At 45.4% G+C, this 14404-nt stretch overlaps 1 protein-coding gene across 3 annotated transcripts in view; it reads left to right on the top strand.

The window, feature by feature from the left end:
* The first annotated feature begins 4666 nt into the window (after positions 1-4666).
* KCMF1 (potassium channel modulatory factor 1) overlaps positions 4667-14404 on the top strand; it is a 73227-nt gene continuing 63489 nt past the window's right edge. Inside the window, exon 1 of one of the 3 annotated variants that reach the window (XM_075606701.1) lies at positions 4667-4922. In XM_075606701.1, coding sequence (XP_075462816.1) covers positions 4907-4922 — 16 coding nt within the window. In that variant the 5' untranslated portion in view covers positions 4667-4906. The remainder of the gene's footprint in view (positions 4923-14404) is intronic. The other 2 variants (XM_075606702.1, XM_075606703.1) reach the window with 2 other exon arrangements.

Genomic DNA, 14404 nt, shown 5'->3' with positions numbered 1-14404 from the left:
CCCCTCCTCTCATTTTCCACCCCCTCTCATTCTCCCCTCCCCCTCCCTCTCATCTCCCCTCCCCCTCCCTCTCATTCTCCCCCTCCCCCCTCCCTCTCATTCTCCCCTCCCTCTCATTCTCCCCTCCCCCCTCCCTCTCATTCTCCCCTCCCCCTCCCTCTCATCTCCCCTCCCCCCTCCCTCTCATTCTCCCCTCCCCCCCTCCCTCTCATTCTCCCCTCCCCCCCCTCTCCCTCCTCCATTCTCCCCTACCCCCTCCCTCTCATTCTCCCCTCCCCCTCCCTCTCATTCTCCCCCTCCCCCCTCCCTCTCATTCTCCCCTCCCCCTCCCTCTCATTCTCCCCTATCCCCTCCCTCTCATTCTCCCCACCCCCCTCCCTCTCATTCTCCCCTCCCCCTCCCTCTCATTCTCCCCTCCCCACTCCCTCTCATTCTCCCCTCCCCCTCCCTCTCATTCTCCCCTCCCCCCTCCCTCTCATTCTCCCCTCCCCCCTCCCTCTCATTCTCCCCTCCCCCTCCCTCTCATTCTCCCACCCCCCTCCCTCTCATTCTCCCCTCCCCCCTCCCTCTCATTCTCCCCTCCCCCCTCCCTCTCATTCTCCCTCCCTCTCATTCTCCCCTCCCCCCTCCCTCTCATTCTCCCCTCCCCCCTCCCTCTCATTCTCCCCCTCCTCCCCTCCCTCTCATTCTCCCCCCCCTCCTCTCATTCTCCTCCCCTCCCTCTCATTCTCCCCTCCCCCCTCCCTCTCATTCTCCCCTCTCCCATCCCTCTCCTTCTTCCCTCCCTCTCATTCTCCCCTCCCCCCTCCTCTCATTCTCCCCTCCCCCCCTCCCTCTCATTCTCCCCTCCTCTCATTCTTCCCTCCCCCTCTCATTCTCCCTCCCCCCTCCCTCTCATTCTCCCTCCCCCCTCCCTCTCATTCTCCCCTCCCCCCTCCCTCCCATTCTCCCTCTCCATCCCTCTCCTTCTTCCCTCCCTCTCATTCTCCCCTCCCCCCTCCCTCTCATTCTCCCTCCCCCCTCCCTCTCATTCTCCCCTCCCCCCTCCCTCTCATTCTCCCCTCCCTCTCATTCTCCCCTCCCCCCTCCCTCTCATTCTCCCCTCCCCCCTCCCTCTCATTCTCCCCTCCCCCCTCCCTCTTATTCTCCCCTCCCCCCTCCCTCTCATTCTCCCTCTCCATCCCTCTCCTTCTTCCTCCCTCTCATTCTCCCTCCCCCCTCCCTCTCATTCTCCCCTCCCCCCTCCTCTCATTCTCCCCTCCCCCTCCCTCTCATTCTCCCCTCCCCCCTCCCTCTCATTCTCCCCTCCCCCCTGCCTCTCATTCTCCCCTCCCCCTCCCTTCATTCTCCCCTCCCCCTCCCTCTCATTCTCCCTCTCCATCCCTCTCCTTCTCCCTCCTCTCATTCTCCCCTCCCCCCTCCCTCTCATTCTCCCCTCCTCTCATTCTCCCCTCCCTCTCATTCTCCCCTCCCCCCTCCCTCTCATTCTCCCCTCCCCCCCTCCCTCTCATTCTCCCCTCCCCCCTCCCTCTCATCTCCCCTCCCCCTCCCTCTCATTCTCCCTCCCCCTCCCCCCCCTCCCTCTCATTCTCCCCTCCCTCCTCCCTCTCATTCTCCCCTTATACTCTGCGCGTACTCATCACATCACGGGCGCCTCTCGCCTGAGCGATCTGTGAATTGTGATGGAAGCGATTGGGAGACACGTCATGAGGCTGGTTCGCCGTGATTGGTGAACTGCCACGTGACTCGGCTGTCGCTTGAAAAGACATTTTTTTGTCTTTTCAAAACGCACTTGTGCCATCGCCCTCCGTCGTGCACGCGCACTAGGGGCGGCCTCATAGGCATTCAGTAATATGTGGTTGTCGCACGTGCCATCGCGCAGTGTATAATCGCGGCCTAAGCTGGGCATCAAATTGTACGGTTGGGCCTAGTCTACCACGAGGGGGGGATGAGGGGGGCATGACAAAGGGTGGAGCATTCCGGGTGGGGTTTGCCAGTTGAATTAAGCGTCTATTTGCAGGACGCAGAGGTTCGTCCACATACAGGGACTAGCAGTTAGCTGAGTTTTTTTATTTTATTTTTACTTATGTTGTTAAATAACAATAAAGCTGTGATGTAATTTTTCTTCCACTTAAGAACTGTGTTTGACTTCAATTTTTTTCATCGAAGGGTAGGCACGGTAAACATTTGTGTTAGCAGTATCCGTATCCGTGTGTGTTAGCAGTATCCATATGTGTCATGATTAGTTGTGTTAGCCATAGTATCTGTATACCTGTCTGTGTGTTTGGAGTAGTATCGGTATCCTTGCTGTATGTGTGTCTGCAGTATCTGTATCATGATTAGTTGTAACAATATCCCTGTGTATGCGTTATCTGGGCATGTACAGTATCTGTATTCCTGTGTATCAGGATTAGTTGTGTGTTTGCTTGCAGTATAGGTGTACCTGTGTCTGTCAGTAGTAGTATCAGTTTCCCTTTTGTATGTGTTAGCAGTGCATGTACAGTAGCCATGTGTTAGCAGTATCTCAATCCCTGTGTGTGTCAGTATCCATGTGTATGTGTTAGCAGTGTAGTATCTGTATCCCTGTGTGTATCAGGATTAGTTGTGTGTTTGCCGTATAGGTGTTCCTGTGCGTGTCAGTAGCAGTATCCCTTTGTATGTGTTAGCAGTGCATGTACAGTATCCATGTGTTAGCAGTATCTCTATCTCTGTGTATGTTAGGATTAGTTGTGTGTCAGTATCGGTGTGAATGTGCAGTATCTGTATCCCTGTGTATGTTAGTGGTGTGTATGTGCAGTATCTGTATCCCTGTGTATGTTAGTGGTGTGTATGTACAGTATCTGTATCCCTGTGTATGTTAGTGGTGTGTATGTGCAGTATCTGTATCCCTGTGTATGTTAGTGGTGTGTATGTGCAGTATCTGTATCCCTGTGTATGTTAGTGGTGTGTATGTGCAGTATCTGTATCCCTGTGTATGTTAGTGGTGTGTATGTGCAGTATCTGTATCCCTGTGTATGTTAGTGGTGTGTATGTGCAGTATCTGTATCCCTGTGTATGTTAGTGGTGTGTATGTGCAGTATCTGTATCCCTGTGTATGTTAGTGGTGTGTATGTGCAGTATCTGTATCCCTGTGTATGTTAGTGGTGTGTATGTGCAGTATCTGTATCCCTGTGTATGTTAGTGGTGTGTATGTGCAGTATCTGTATCCCTGTGTATGTTAGTGGTGTGTATGTGCAGTATCTGTATCCCTGTGTATGTTAGTGGTGTGTATGTGCAGTATCTGTATCCCTGTGTATGTTAGTGGTGTGTATGTGCAGTATCTGTATCCCTGTGTATGCTAGTGGTGTGTATGTGCAGTATCTGTATCCCTGTGTATGCTAGTGGTGTGTATGTGCAGTATCTGTATCCCTGTGTATGCTAGTGGTGTGTATGTGCAGTATCTGTATCCCTGTGTATGCTAGTGGTGTGTATGTGCAGTATCTGTATCCCTGTGTATGCTAGTGGTGTGTATGTGCAGTATCTGTATCCCTGTGTATGTTAGTGGTGTGTATGTGCAGTATCTGTATCCCTGTGTATGCTAGTGGTGTGTATGTGCAGTATCTGTATCCCTGTGTATGCTAGTGGTGTGTATGTGCAGTATCTGTATCCCTGTGTATGCTAGTGGTGTGTATGTGCAGTATCTGTATCCCTGTGTATGCTAGTGGTGTGTATGTGCAGTATCTGTATCCCTGTGTATGTTAGTGGTGTGTATGTGCAGTATCTGTATCCCTGTGTATGTTAGTGGTGTGTATGTGCAGTATCTGTATCCCTGTGTATGTTAGTGGTGTGTATGTGCAGTATCTGTATCCCTGTGTATGTTAGTGGTGTGTATGTGCAGTATCTGTATCCCTGTGTAAGCTAGTGGTGTGTATGTGCAGTATCTGTATCCCTGTGTATGCTAGTGGTGTGTATGTGCAGTATCTGTATCCCTGTGTATGCTAGTGGTGTGTATGTGCAGTATATGTATCCCTGTGTATGCTAGTGGTGTGTATGTGCAGTATCTGTATCCCTGTGTATGCTAGTGGTGTGTATGTGCAGTATCTGTATCCCTGTGTATGCTAGTGGTGTGTATGTGCAGTATCTGTATCCCTGTGTATGCTAGTGGTGTGTATGTGCAGTATCTGTATCCCTGTGTATGTTAGTGGTGTGTATGTGCAGTATCTGTATCCCTGTGTATGTTAGTGGTGTGTATGTGCAGTATCTGTATCCCTGTGTATGTTAGTGGTGTGTATGTGCAGTATCTGTATCCCTGTGTATGTTAGTGGTGTGTATGTGCAGTATCTGTATCCCTGTGTATGCTAGTGGTGTGTATGTGCAGTATCTGTATCCCTGTGTATGCTAGTGGTGTGTATGTGCAGTATCTGTATCCCTGTGTATGCTAGTGGTGTGTATGTGCAGTATCTGTATCCCTGTGTATGCTAGTGGTGTGTATGTGCAGTATCTGTATCCCTGTGTATGCTAGTGGTGTGTATGTGCAGTATCTGTATCCCTGTGTATGCTAGTGGTGTGTATGTGCAGTATCTGTATCCCTGTGTATGTTAGTGGTGTGTATGTGCAGTATCTGTATCCCTGTGTATGTTAGTTTTGTGTCAGTATCGATGTGTATGTGCAGTATCTGTATCCCTGTGTGTCTGGATTCGTTGTGTGTTTGCAGTATCTGTGTCCCTGTGTGTCAGTAGTAGTAGTATCAGAATCCCTGTGTATGTGTGTTAGCGGCAGTATGCCAGTGTGTCAGCAGTAGCAGCCTGTGTCAGGAGGAGGAAGAGGAGGAGGGTGCAGAGGAAGCACACACACACACACACACACTGGTCTCAGGAGTAGGAGGAGTCGGAGCAGCAGCTGCAGCGGCGGCGGCCTGAGCGATAGGATGTCCCGACATGAAGGTGAGAGCCTGGGGAGGACATGGTTTAGGGGAGACTCCGGCTATCGGCCTACCGACCCCCCACCGCCTATCCACACACTCACTGCGATACACACAGTCTCTGTATGTGTATATATACACACACACACACTCCCGTACACACACCCCTGTGTGTGCCCGGGGTGCAGGCCCGGGCCTCCTCCGTGTGTTGCCGGCTCCTCTTATCTGTGCCGGTGTTTCTCTCTCCGGTCGCGACATGTCGTGCTGCCCCTCCCTCCTCCATGAGGTCCCCGGATCTCCGCTCCCCGGGATCCCTTTCCTCAGCCAGGCCGCGGCCTGAGGCCGGGCACACGGACATAGGCCGCCCTGCACTGTACAGATGTGTATTTATATACACGTGTGTGTTACCTCATCTACGTATATATCTATATACACACATCTCTGTGTGTGTGTGTGTGTGTATTCATACAGTATATGTGCACATGAAAGGGGGGTGAGGTGATATGTGTCGGTGCGGGCAGGAGGAGGGAGAGGCCGGGGAAGGAGGAGGGATTGCACTGTCATCCGAGGGGGGGAGGAGGGGAGCCATATACACCGGGAGAAGGGGGGAGGAAGGTGTATCTGTCAGTATATATACACACTCTGAATATATACATATGGCGTGTACACACAGTTGCGGAGCATAGTATATTTGTAAGGCTGTATTGGGGTATTTTAATGTGTTATGCATAGCTCCAATTTACAGAATTAATACATGCTTGTTGGTACTGTAGGCCAATGTAAACACATTGCTCATTAAAGTTTGTACATACAGTATATGTATAAATCTACAGTATTTGTGCTTACACTGCTCCAGTAAACTGCAGTTGCATATTGTAGTGCATAAACATAGTATTAATCATTATATATATATATATATATATATATATATATATATATATATATATATATATATATAAATATTCATATACTGCCTATATACTGTGTGTTAACGTGCAAGTTTTGATGTGTATACATTTGTTTAGCTATATTTTTCTATGTATGAAAATCTATATGATAGACGTGCACAATATTTTTGTGTATGTACAGTAGCAATTTTGGATGTGTCCTTTTGATTCTCCACTTGGCTTTCTATACATTCTTTCTTATTAGATTGAAAAAAAAAAATCAAGAAATGCAAATAATATATTTTTTGTGTCTCTAATTTTTTTGGTTCATACCAAAGATGTGGCAAAACATTTGTGTCAGTCCCAAACCTTTGCCCCACATGTGAATATCTTTACATCGCCAATCACAAGGGTTGTAGTTGATATAGCTTTAGACATAGTTAAATGCGCAGATATTCTCCATAAGGCGTTTATAAAATTGTGGTTGTGTTATGATTTTATATAAATAATTTATAATTTTATAATAGAAACTGGTCCCATAACTCTCTCTGTGGAAAAACGCATAATATCTCCCTCTCTAATTCGTTTTTTAAGAATGAATATGTGGTTGTCTGTATGTATATGTAGTTTTATATCTAATTAATTATTACATAAGTTTGTAAACTATGTGGATAATTAAAAAATTTTTTTTGTTTTTAAACCTTATGTGAACTGCAACTCCCTTGGAGTTCATACTTGGTCCCCAGACCTCTGGCGACCCTTCTGTTCCTGAGACATTTGCAGTACTCTCTCTCCTGTGCTGGCTTTGACACAACAGAAACCCATACAAATATGACCATGGGATAACGAACAGAAAGTCGCAACGTCATATGATGATGACTTTGCAACTTTTTCTTGGTCGCAGGAGGGAGCCGTGTCACCCTGTGCCCATTTTGCTTCACCAGGCTAGTTATGTCTGGTGGGCAAATGTATTCAGCGAGGGGGTGGAGGAGGGGGGGGGGGGGGGGCAAGAGGTTGGGGGACTACGGTTCAACTGCATGGACCAATTCGGGTAAGCTAAAAAAAAAAAAAAAAAAAAAAAAAACACCCAGAAAACTCCTGGAACAATCAGTGAACAGCGGAAACTGCTGCTGCTTTAAGTACCTCCTCAGCAGTAGGCTTCTCAATGCTGTAATGGCCCTGGGATTTTGACTTGTTCCCCTTAGTTTTTCTCCCTTTAGGAAAGTTGTCCTGTAGTAGTCTCCGCAAAGCCCAATAGATGTGCGCTGGTTGCTCCATTGGGCGTGTGTGGTGATGTGATGAAGTGTGAGTGTGAGTCATGAGCATAAGGTGGACATATGCTGAGTATTCTTATACTTCTGTACTTCACTTTGTCAGTAATGTTTTGCTCATAGGACTTCATGGGCCTCATTTACTATGATGTGCTACTCCATAAGACACCTTTTTATGCTTCAAGACACCTTTCAACTCTGTGAAGCTTGTGATATCCCAAGTGCTTTAGGCTGCGTTCATAGTAGGCACTCGCAACGGATCGCATGGCGTTGCGCGCACCTGTCACTCGAGCGATCCCTGCACTGTGATCCGAGGTGACGGAGGTGCGGCGGAGGCGTGGCCATGACATCACGAGGCTGGTTTGCCCTTATTGGCTGAACCGCTCACGTGACGGGGCCGTTATTCGAAAAGACAAAATCATTTGTCTTTTCAAAAATCTGCTGTGCGGTCGCTCTTCATTGGTCGCGTGCACTTTGGGCGGCCTCATAGTGTTCCTGCATTTTGTTCACAACACGTGTGCCGTTGCACTCACTATAATCGCGGCATTAGGCTGAGGCCTAGTGCTGCAACTCCTGTTTTCCCTATTGACAGCAAGCTATGTATGTCGGCCGGGTGAGCTGATATGACGCTCCCCCTGTGTGGAATCAGGGAGGAAAGCGGGGTTGACCAATTGCATTGTATGTGCCGTGGTGACAAGAACAAGACAAGCTCTTGGACTGTTTGCCTTTGACCAGTCTCATTATTCCTTATTCTCTGTTGTGTAAGGGCTCGATTTATATCAGATGTCGCTGAGCGGCAGCGCGGTCCGGTGACATCACCCGCACGCTGCCGCCGAGCGGCATGTTGATTGTACCAGGGAAACTGAAAAGCGGAGACAGGGAGGCGTGGCGGAGGTGTGGCCGTGAGAGGTTCACCCTCATTGGCTGGAACCGCTCACGTGACGCGGCAGTCACCAGCCAAGAACAAATCTGAGGATCGCGCCAGGGGACATCCGCCCTGCAGTTCCACGCAGCTCGCACGCCGCAACAGGTGTGAGTGCTTCTTTTGGGTTTTTTAATGTTTTTCAGGCGCATCCGCGCGCGATTGGTATAATCACGGGGTATGATCGCATTTTCTGTTGTGTAAGGTGAGACATGCAGAGTAGTAGAGTCTTCTAGTTGTCTTTGCTGCTGGCTGGGTAGCCCTGCAAAGGTATATTTATTTAGATTTATATGTTATTTTTTCTTTTACTCATTCATTTGACACCTTTTTAGTTTTCCCCTCACCCTTAAAGATTCTGTTAAACCAGTATACAGTAATTAAAGCATTTGTGTATTATTTTGTAAGCAAAAGTAACCTGTCCGTCTGGCTGATCTTCACAGATGTATGCAATTCCCCCACAAAACAGCTATTGCTTGTCCCTCAAATACTGCATACTGTACAAAAGGGCCCTTGTAAATTTGCTAAACTCTATTTCACTTATTTGAATCCTGCTTCTTGTCACACTTCTGGTCTTTTTTTTTCTTTCCTTCCCCTTCCTGCCTTTCGATCTGTCCCATGTATTTGCTCAGTAACTTTCTCCACCTCTTCCACCTCACGGCCTTCTGTTCTGCTGGGCCCTGTTGCGAATGCGTCTGTGTCTAGGGTGAAGCATGAATCACAGCATTTTGGCCAGCCCAGTCTCTCATGCTTCTAAACGTTTCCTGCTTTTTCCTTCCTCCTCTCTGTTTTGCCTTTTGTAGTTGCACTTTACGGTACTTTCAACAATCTTATTTGTGACCAAAGACATGTGTTACTCTAATTGATCCCTGCTGTTTTAAAGAGGAAAAAAAAATGATTTTTTTTTTTAAACATTGAGGCCTAGTGTAAACCTTGGCAAGTTTTCCTGCTTGTGAATTTATGTTCAATACGCTTATCTTACAGCTCGGTGTGATTTATTTAGTTGAAGAGGCAGAGGGCAAAGCAGCTGATTTTTCTTGAGTTCTGGTTTGCAATCTTTTCTTGATAAGTAGAAAGGTGTGTGTGTGTGTGTCACATTGTATGTACCCTATGGCACAAAGGTCTCAAGCAAAGCTTTAAAAGTCATCTTGAAGCCTGCTTCAACCTCCACCCTAATCCTCCCAATATCCCCCACTTGAAGAAATAGATTTATTTACACAGAAATCTCAGTAAATGCAGAAGGTGAGATTAGGACTTTGAGTTGAGTCTCTTGTCCTCTGGAAGTTTGGACTTCTATATTTTGTGTGGTGTAGAGTCTTGACAGCCATATTTGCACTACGTATAGTTATATTGCAGGTGATACTTCAACATGGTGCTGTCCTTTCTCCACAAAAGCAATCAAAGCACTGTTATTATTTCTCTTTTCATTCCTCTGAAATAATCTCATAATTAACACAGGCCTCATTCCTGTTGCATTTACCAGACATTTGATTTTACATCCAGATCAGATATATCCTGAATTCTAAAGCTTAGTAATGAAAGGAAAAATGTACTGGGTGGAAACGGAAAGGTCTGTTAAAAGGATTCGTCAAAAACTGCTGAAGAGGGTCTGTAGCTCAAAGGATAAACATGACCATACTACCTGTTATTCTGCTGTAATGTTATAGAAGTCTCATTCACATCTATAAAGAATTAGATTATTCATAGTTAGCTTTTCAAATTCAGGCCAGAAAGTCTATATATTTAAAATAAATAAATTTAAAAAAAAAATATTTTTGAAACAAAATGAAAGTTATATGGATGGTGTTTCATGGCTTAGTCCTTTAACTTTAAAAAAAAAAAGATTTTATATATTTTGGTAAGTGGGACTCCACATTTAACTTTTCAGTGCCCTATTGACGTACACCATATCCCCTGCACGTCATATTCACATGCTGTTTTTTGAGGCAGATCGGCCTGGCCTCCGCAGCCAGCCTGATCCAAACGGAAGTAGAGCTCCCTCCACCTCAGTTGCAGGAGTCCCTCGGACCCTGACCCTGAAAAGGTTAAAGCAGCAATCGTGCCCAAAACTGGAATGTTTTTTTTTCTTTACTTCATATTCAAACTGGTGAGTCCCCCAGAGCTGAAGTGTACTATTTTCGTCTCTGGGGATCCCCAGTTCCCGAGATACTTACAGTTCTAGGTGCAGGCACACTTCCTGGTTATATAAAGAAGCTGGCCGCAGTTGTCCAAGATGAAGCGGCAATAAAATTCGTTGTTTCCACTTGGCGCACGGTACAGCGGCTATTTTGATTTTATGGGTGGAAAAGAAGAACACCTGATACCTGGAGCAGAAAGTTTTGCTTTGGAGGACCCCCCAGTTGGAATAGCCACGTTCCTGCTTTAAATTTTAAAATGCTCTTATGAGGCTTCAGAAAATTTTACAAGGCGGTAGATGACCCTAATGACATTCCCGAGTGTCAAAGTTTTTGCTTATGTCTTGGATTGATGAGTAGAACTTCCTCCTCTATTCCTGACGTGGATGGCCATGTAATCCCAAGACCCGGGAGCCAGAAGGGTCAAAAGGTATCGCTACCAGTGAACAGCAAATACAAATACCACTGAGCACATTCACATGTCTCAGGTCTGTATCCCTGCAGAAAAAGGGTGCAAGCGCAAATAACACTACGAAGTGTGAAAAAACGCTAAATGGACATAAATTCCAAAGGGAATAGTGATGATCAAATAAATGTATACAGTACTGTCCTTGATAGACAATGCAGCTCCCAAACAGGACTTAAATCCAGTCCAGACAGAATAGTGGCAAAAGAAGAAGGGCGCAAATTTCATCCAGGAACATAAAAAGGAAAAAAGCAGTAATCGTGCAACGCTGTATAACAATTTTGATAGTTCTTTAGATGTTAAACTCACATATTCCACGTGACAATGTATTGTTTTTTCAGTTTATTCAAACTTTTTTTTTTATCAGTGTGAATGTATTAAAAGTAAGAAAAAACAATTGAGCAAAAACAGTACCTACATTTTTAATAGAATTCAAATGTAGTATACAGTATATAGTGACGGCCACGCGACGTTGCATCAAAACAAATGCATTGCGGCCGTCGCGTGCGCTTATAGTAAGCTCGGCGCGACGGCTTGGTCGCAATCGCTGGAATTCATCTCAATTTGATTTTTCCAGCGACCGAAGCCTGACGTCACCGTCGCGTCACCGGCACTGTGTGTGTAGCCTTATAGTGTTGCATGGGATTACATCACCAATTATAATAGTAGCAAAGGTATACTGTACAAAACGTATGAAAATAAATTCACGTGTATCGGTCTTATTATTATTATTATTAATAATATTGTCCCACAATGGTTTCATCAAAACATGTTTATGTCTGCCTAATATGCTGTCCATTATTTCTTATTTTCCCCTGTGAGGTTTAATGGGCCTTCTTTGCATAAAGTAGACATTTATTCTGTTAAATATGTTTTGTGTTATAGGGGCCTCGCGCGGTCCCCCGGCATTTAATTTAAATGCCTTGGGGGAGAGTTCGGGACCTCTAACTGCCGCTCCCCCCCAGATAATCTTGAGCCCCCAGTTTGCGCACCCCTGGTATAGTGCACAGTACGCAGCACATAGGGAATGTTACAGACCCTGCCCAGATGAGTTTATAATCTTTGATATTGGTGCCTGAGGCACAGGGAGATAAAGTGACTTGCCCAAGGTCACAAGGAGCTGATATCGGAAATTGAACCAGGTTTCCCTGCTTCAAATTCAGTTTTGTGGTTTTCATTCAGTGTCTACTCGCTGAGCCAGTCCTCCCTAAGCAGCTCTCGCTGTTCTTAAATAATAACAATAACAGAAGGGACTACTACAATATGAATACAATATGAGTAGGACTACCATAGGAGCCCCTATAGGGCTTAAGGGTTTACGTCATTGATTTTCATATCCATTGGTTTTATTTTGTACATTGAACTCGGAGGATATATATATATTTTATTCACGGTATGTGCTGAAAGTCTTGCAAGTGTTAGTTACTCTATTTCCTCGATTCTAAGATGCACCTTTTTTTCGATTTTCACATGTCTGAAATCGGGGTGCGTCTTAGAATTGATGTATTAAAAAAATACAAAATAAAAAGTGTCCACAGTACTAAACCCCTCTTTTCACTTACCATGTTCCAGGAGAAGTCCCATGTCAGCGGAGGATAAAGGGGGCGCAGCAGGAGAGGTCCCATGTCTGCAGATGGTTGAATATGGACAGCGGGCGGGACTACGGCGGCGACGGCAGGACAGGTCCCAAGTCTGCAGTTGAATGAAGATAAGAAGACAGCGGGCGTGCGGTGGAGGTGGCGGCAGGAGATCATAATAGCAGGAGAGCTGAGCAGGACCAGAGCTTCATAGGGGAACGGTTGGGGATGAGCGCACTGTAACCGGAAGTCAGACACCGGTCAACTTCTCGTGTTACAGTGTGCTCCTCCCCAGCCATTCCCCTATGCCACTCTGCTCCTGCTCAGCTCTCCTGCTATTATGATCTCCTGCCGCCGCCGCCACCGCATGCCCGCTGTCTTCTTATCTTCATTCACCTGCAGACTTGGGCCCTTTTCTCCTGCCGCACACCTGCCCACTGTCCATCTTCAACAAAGCTTCATCCTCCGCTGACATGGGACCTCTCCTGAAACATGGTCAGTGAAAAAGTAATTTTCCTCGATTTGTAAGGGCCAAATCGATGGTGCGTCTTTCAATCGATGGCGTCTTAGTATCGAGGAAATACGGTATTTGTTTTGGCGAGTATAACCGAATCTTACATTTTATTCCTTGGTGGTGTGCAGAGCTTGCAATCCATTGCTCTTCAACTCGTTTTCTAAAATATGATGAGAAAAAAGTGTACTGGGGGGCGTGCCCAGAAGCAGATTTTCAAGTAATCTTAGACACATTGAAGAACTCCTATTCACTTTCAATTGAAGTATAACAGTGTGATCATCATACAAATATTTGCATCATATTTTAATTTCCCTAGCAAAAAAAGTGAGTTTTTAGTGTGAAAAAATGGTACTTGGGCAACTGTTTTGGAACTAGCAAGAGCAGATGGGCCACAAGCCACACACAAATATAGTTTAAGAGTACTGTTGTAAATGCTCTGATTTTCTGGCCGTTTTATCATACAGTATATATTTTTTACACCTCGGTTAGTTTTTTTCACATTGCAGTGGGTCGCCACTTTTTTTTTTTTGTAGTTTCACCAAAAACTTTATTCAATGGGTTTCATTTACTCTAGCATTCATTTACAAATTTAATGAAAACTACTTGTACACTGGCGAGAAAAAGTTTGTGAACCCCAGTGATAATTATGGAAATTCCAAAGGTTTTTCCATGATAACCTCCTTGAATCAAAACCAGTCTTTTCTTAAATATCCAATAGGGTTTATATTAACATGTCTTTTGAAAACAAAATGAATTAGACAAACAATGAGTAATTAAGAATCAGGGCATGTGAAAAATTAAGTTAAACTCTGTTTTTATCAGCTAAATTAAAAGGGATAATAAGAATCCGATGTTTAAATAATTAGGTAGATCTTCAGGTATGTGTTTGGGAGGCACCACCCTATATAAAGATCAGAAACTTTGAGAGTTTGGTCTTCACCCTACAGGTGTGTTATGCTATGATCAAAATAAATCTCTGAGGACTTCAGAAAAGCAGTTATTGATGCTCATCAGTCTAGAAAGAGTTACAAAACCATTTCTAAGGATTTGGGGCTCCACCAATCCATTGTCAGACAGTCTACAAATGGAGAAAGTTCAAGACCACAGTCACTCTACTCGAGCAGTCGTCCTACCAAAATCTCTCCAAGAACACACCAGCAAATAAACCAGGAAGTCACAAAGAACCCTAGAGTAACATCCAAGGATCTGCAGACCACTCGCCTTAGTTGAGTCACTCACATTAGCTATCAGAAAAAGACTGAAGAATGGTGTTCATGGAAGGATAGCCAGGAGGAAACCGCTGCTTTCTAAAAACATTTCTGCCCATCTGAAGTTCGCCAAAGAGCACATAGATGATCTACAAGACTTCTGGAACAATGTTCTCTGGACAGACGAGTTAAAGGTAGAACTTTTTGGTCTCAATGAGAAACGTTATGTTTGGCAAAAACCAAAACTGCGTTAGAGCAGAAGAACCTCATACATGGTGGTGGGAGTGTGATGTTTTGGTGCTGCTTTGCTGCCTAAGGACCTGGACGGCTTGCTATCATTGACACAACCACGAATTCTACATTGTATCGTATTCTAGAGGAGAATGTCAGGCCATCGGACCGTGAGCTGAAGCTGAAACTAAACTGGATCATGCAGCAAAACAATGATCCTAAACATACAAGTAGATCGACAAAAGAATGTCTGCAGAAGAAGAAATTCCACGTTTTAGAATGGCCTAGTCAAAGTC

This window comes from Ascaphus truei, chromosome 1 (genome assembly GCF_040206685.1).
Source record: "Ascaphus truei isolate aAscTru1 chromosome 1, aAscTru1.hap1, whole genome shotgun sequence".
Lineage (NCBI taxonomy): Eukaryota > Metazoa > Chordata > Amphibia > Anura > Ascaphidae > Ascaphus > Ascaphus truei.
Note: the sequence above shows the minus strand (reverse complement) of the source record. Positions and strands in the feature narration are given on the sequence as shown.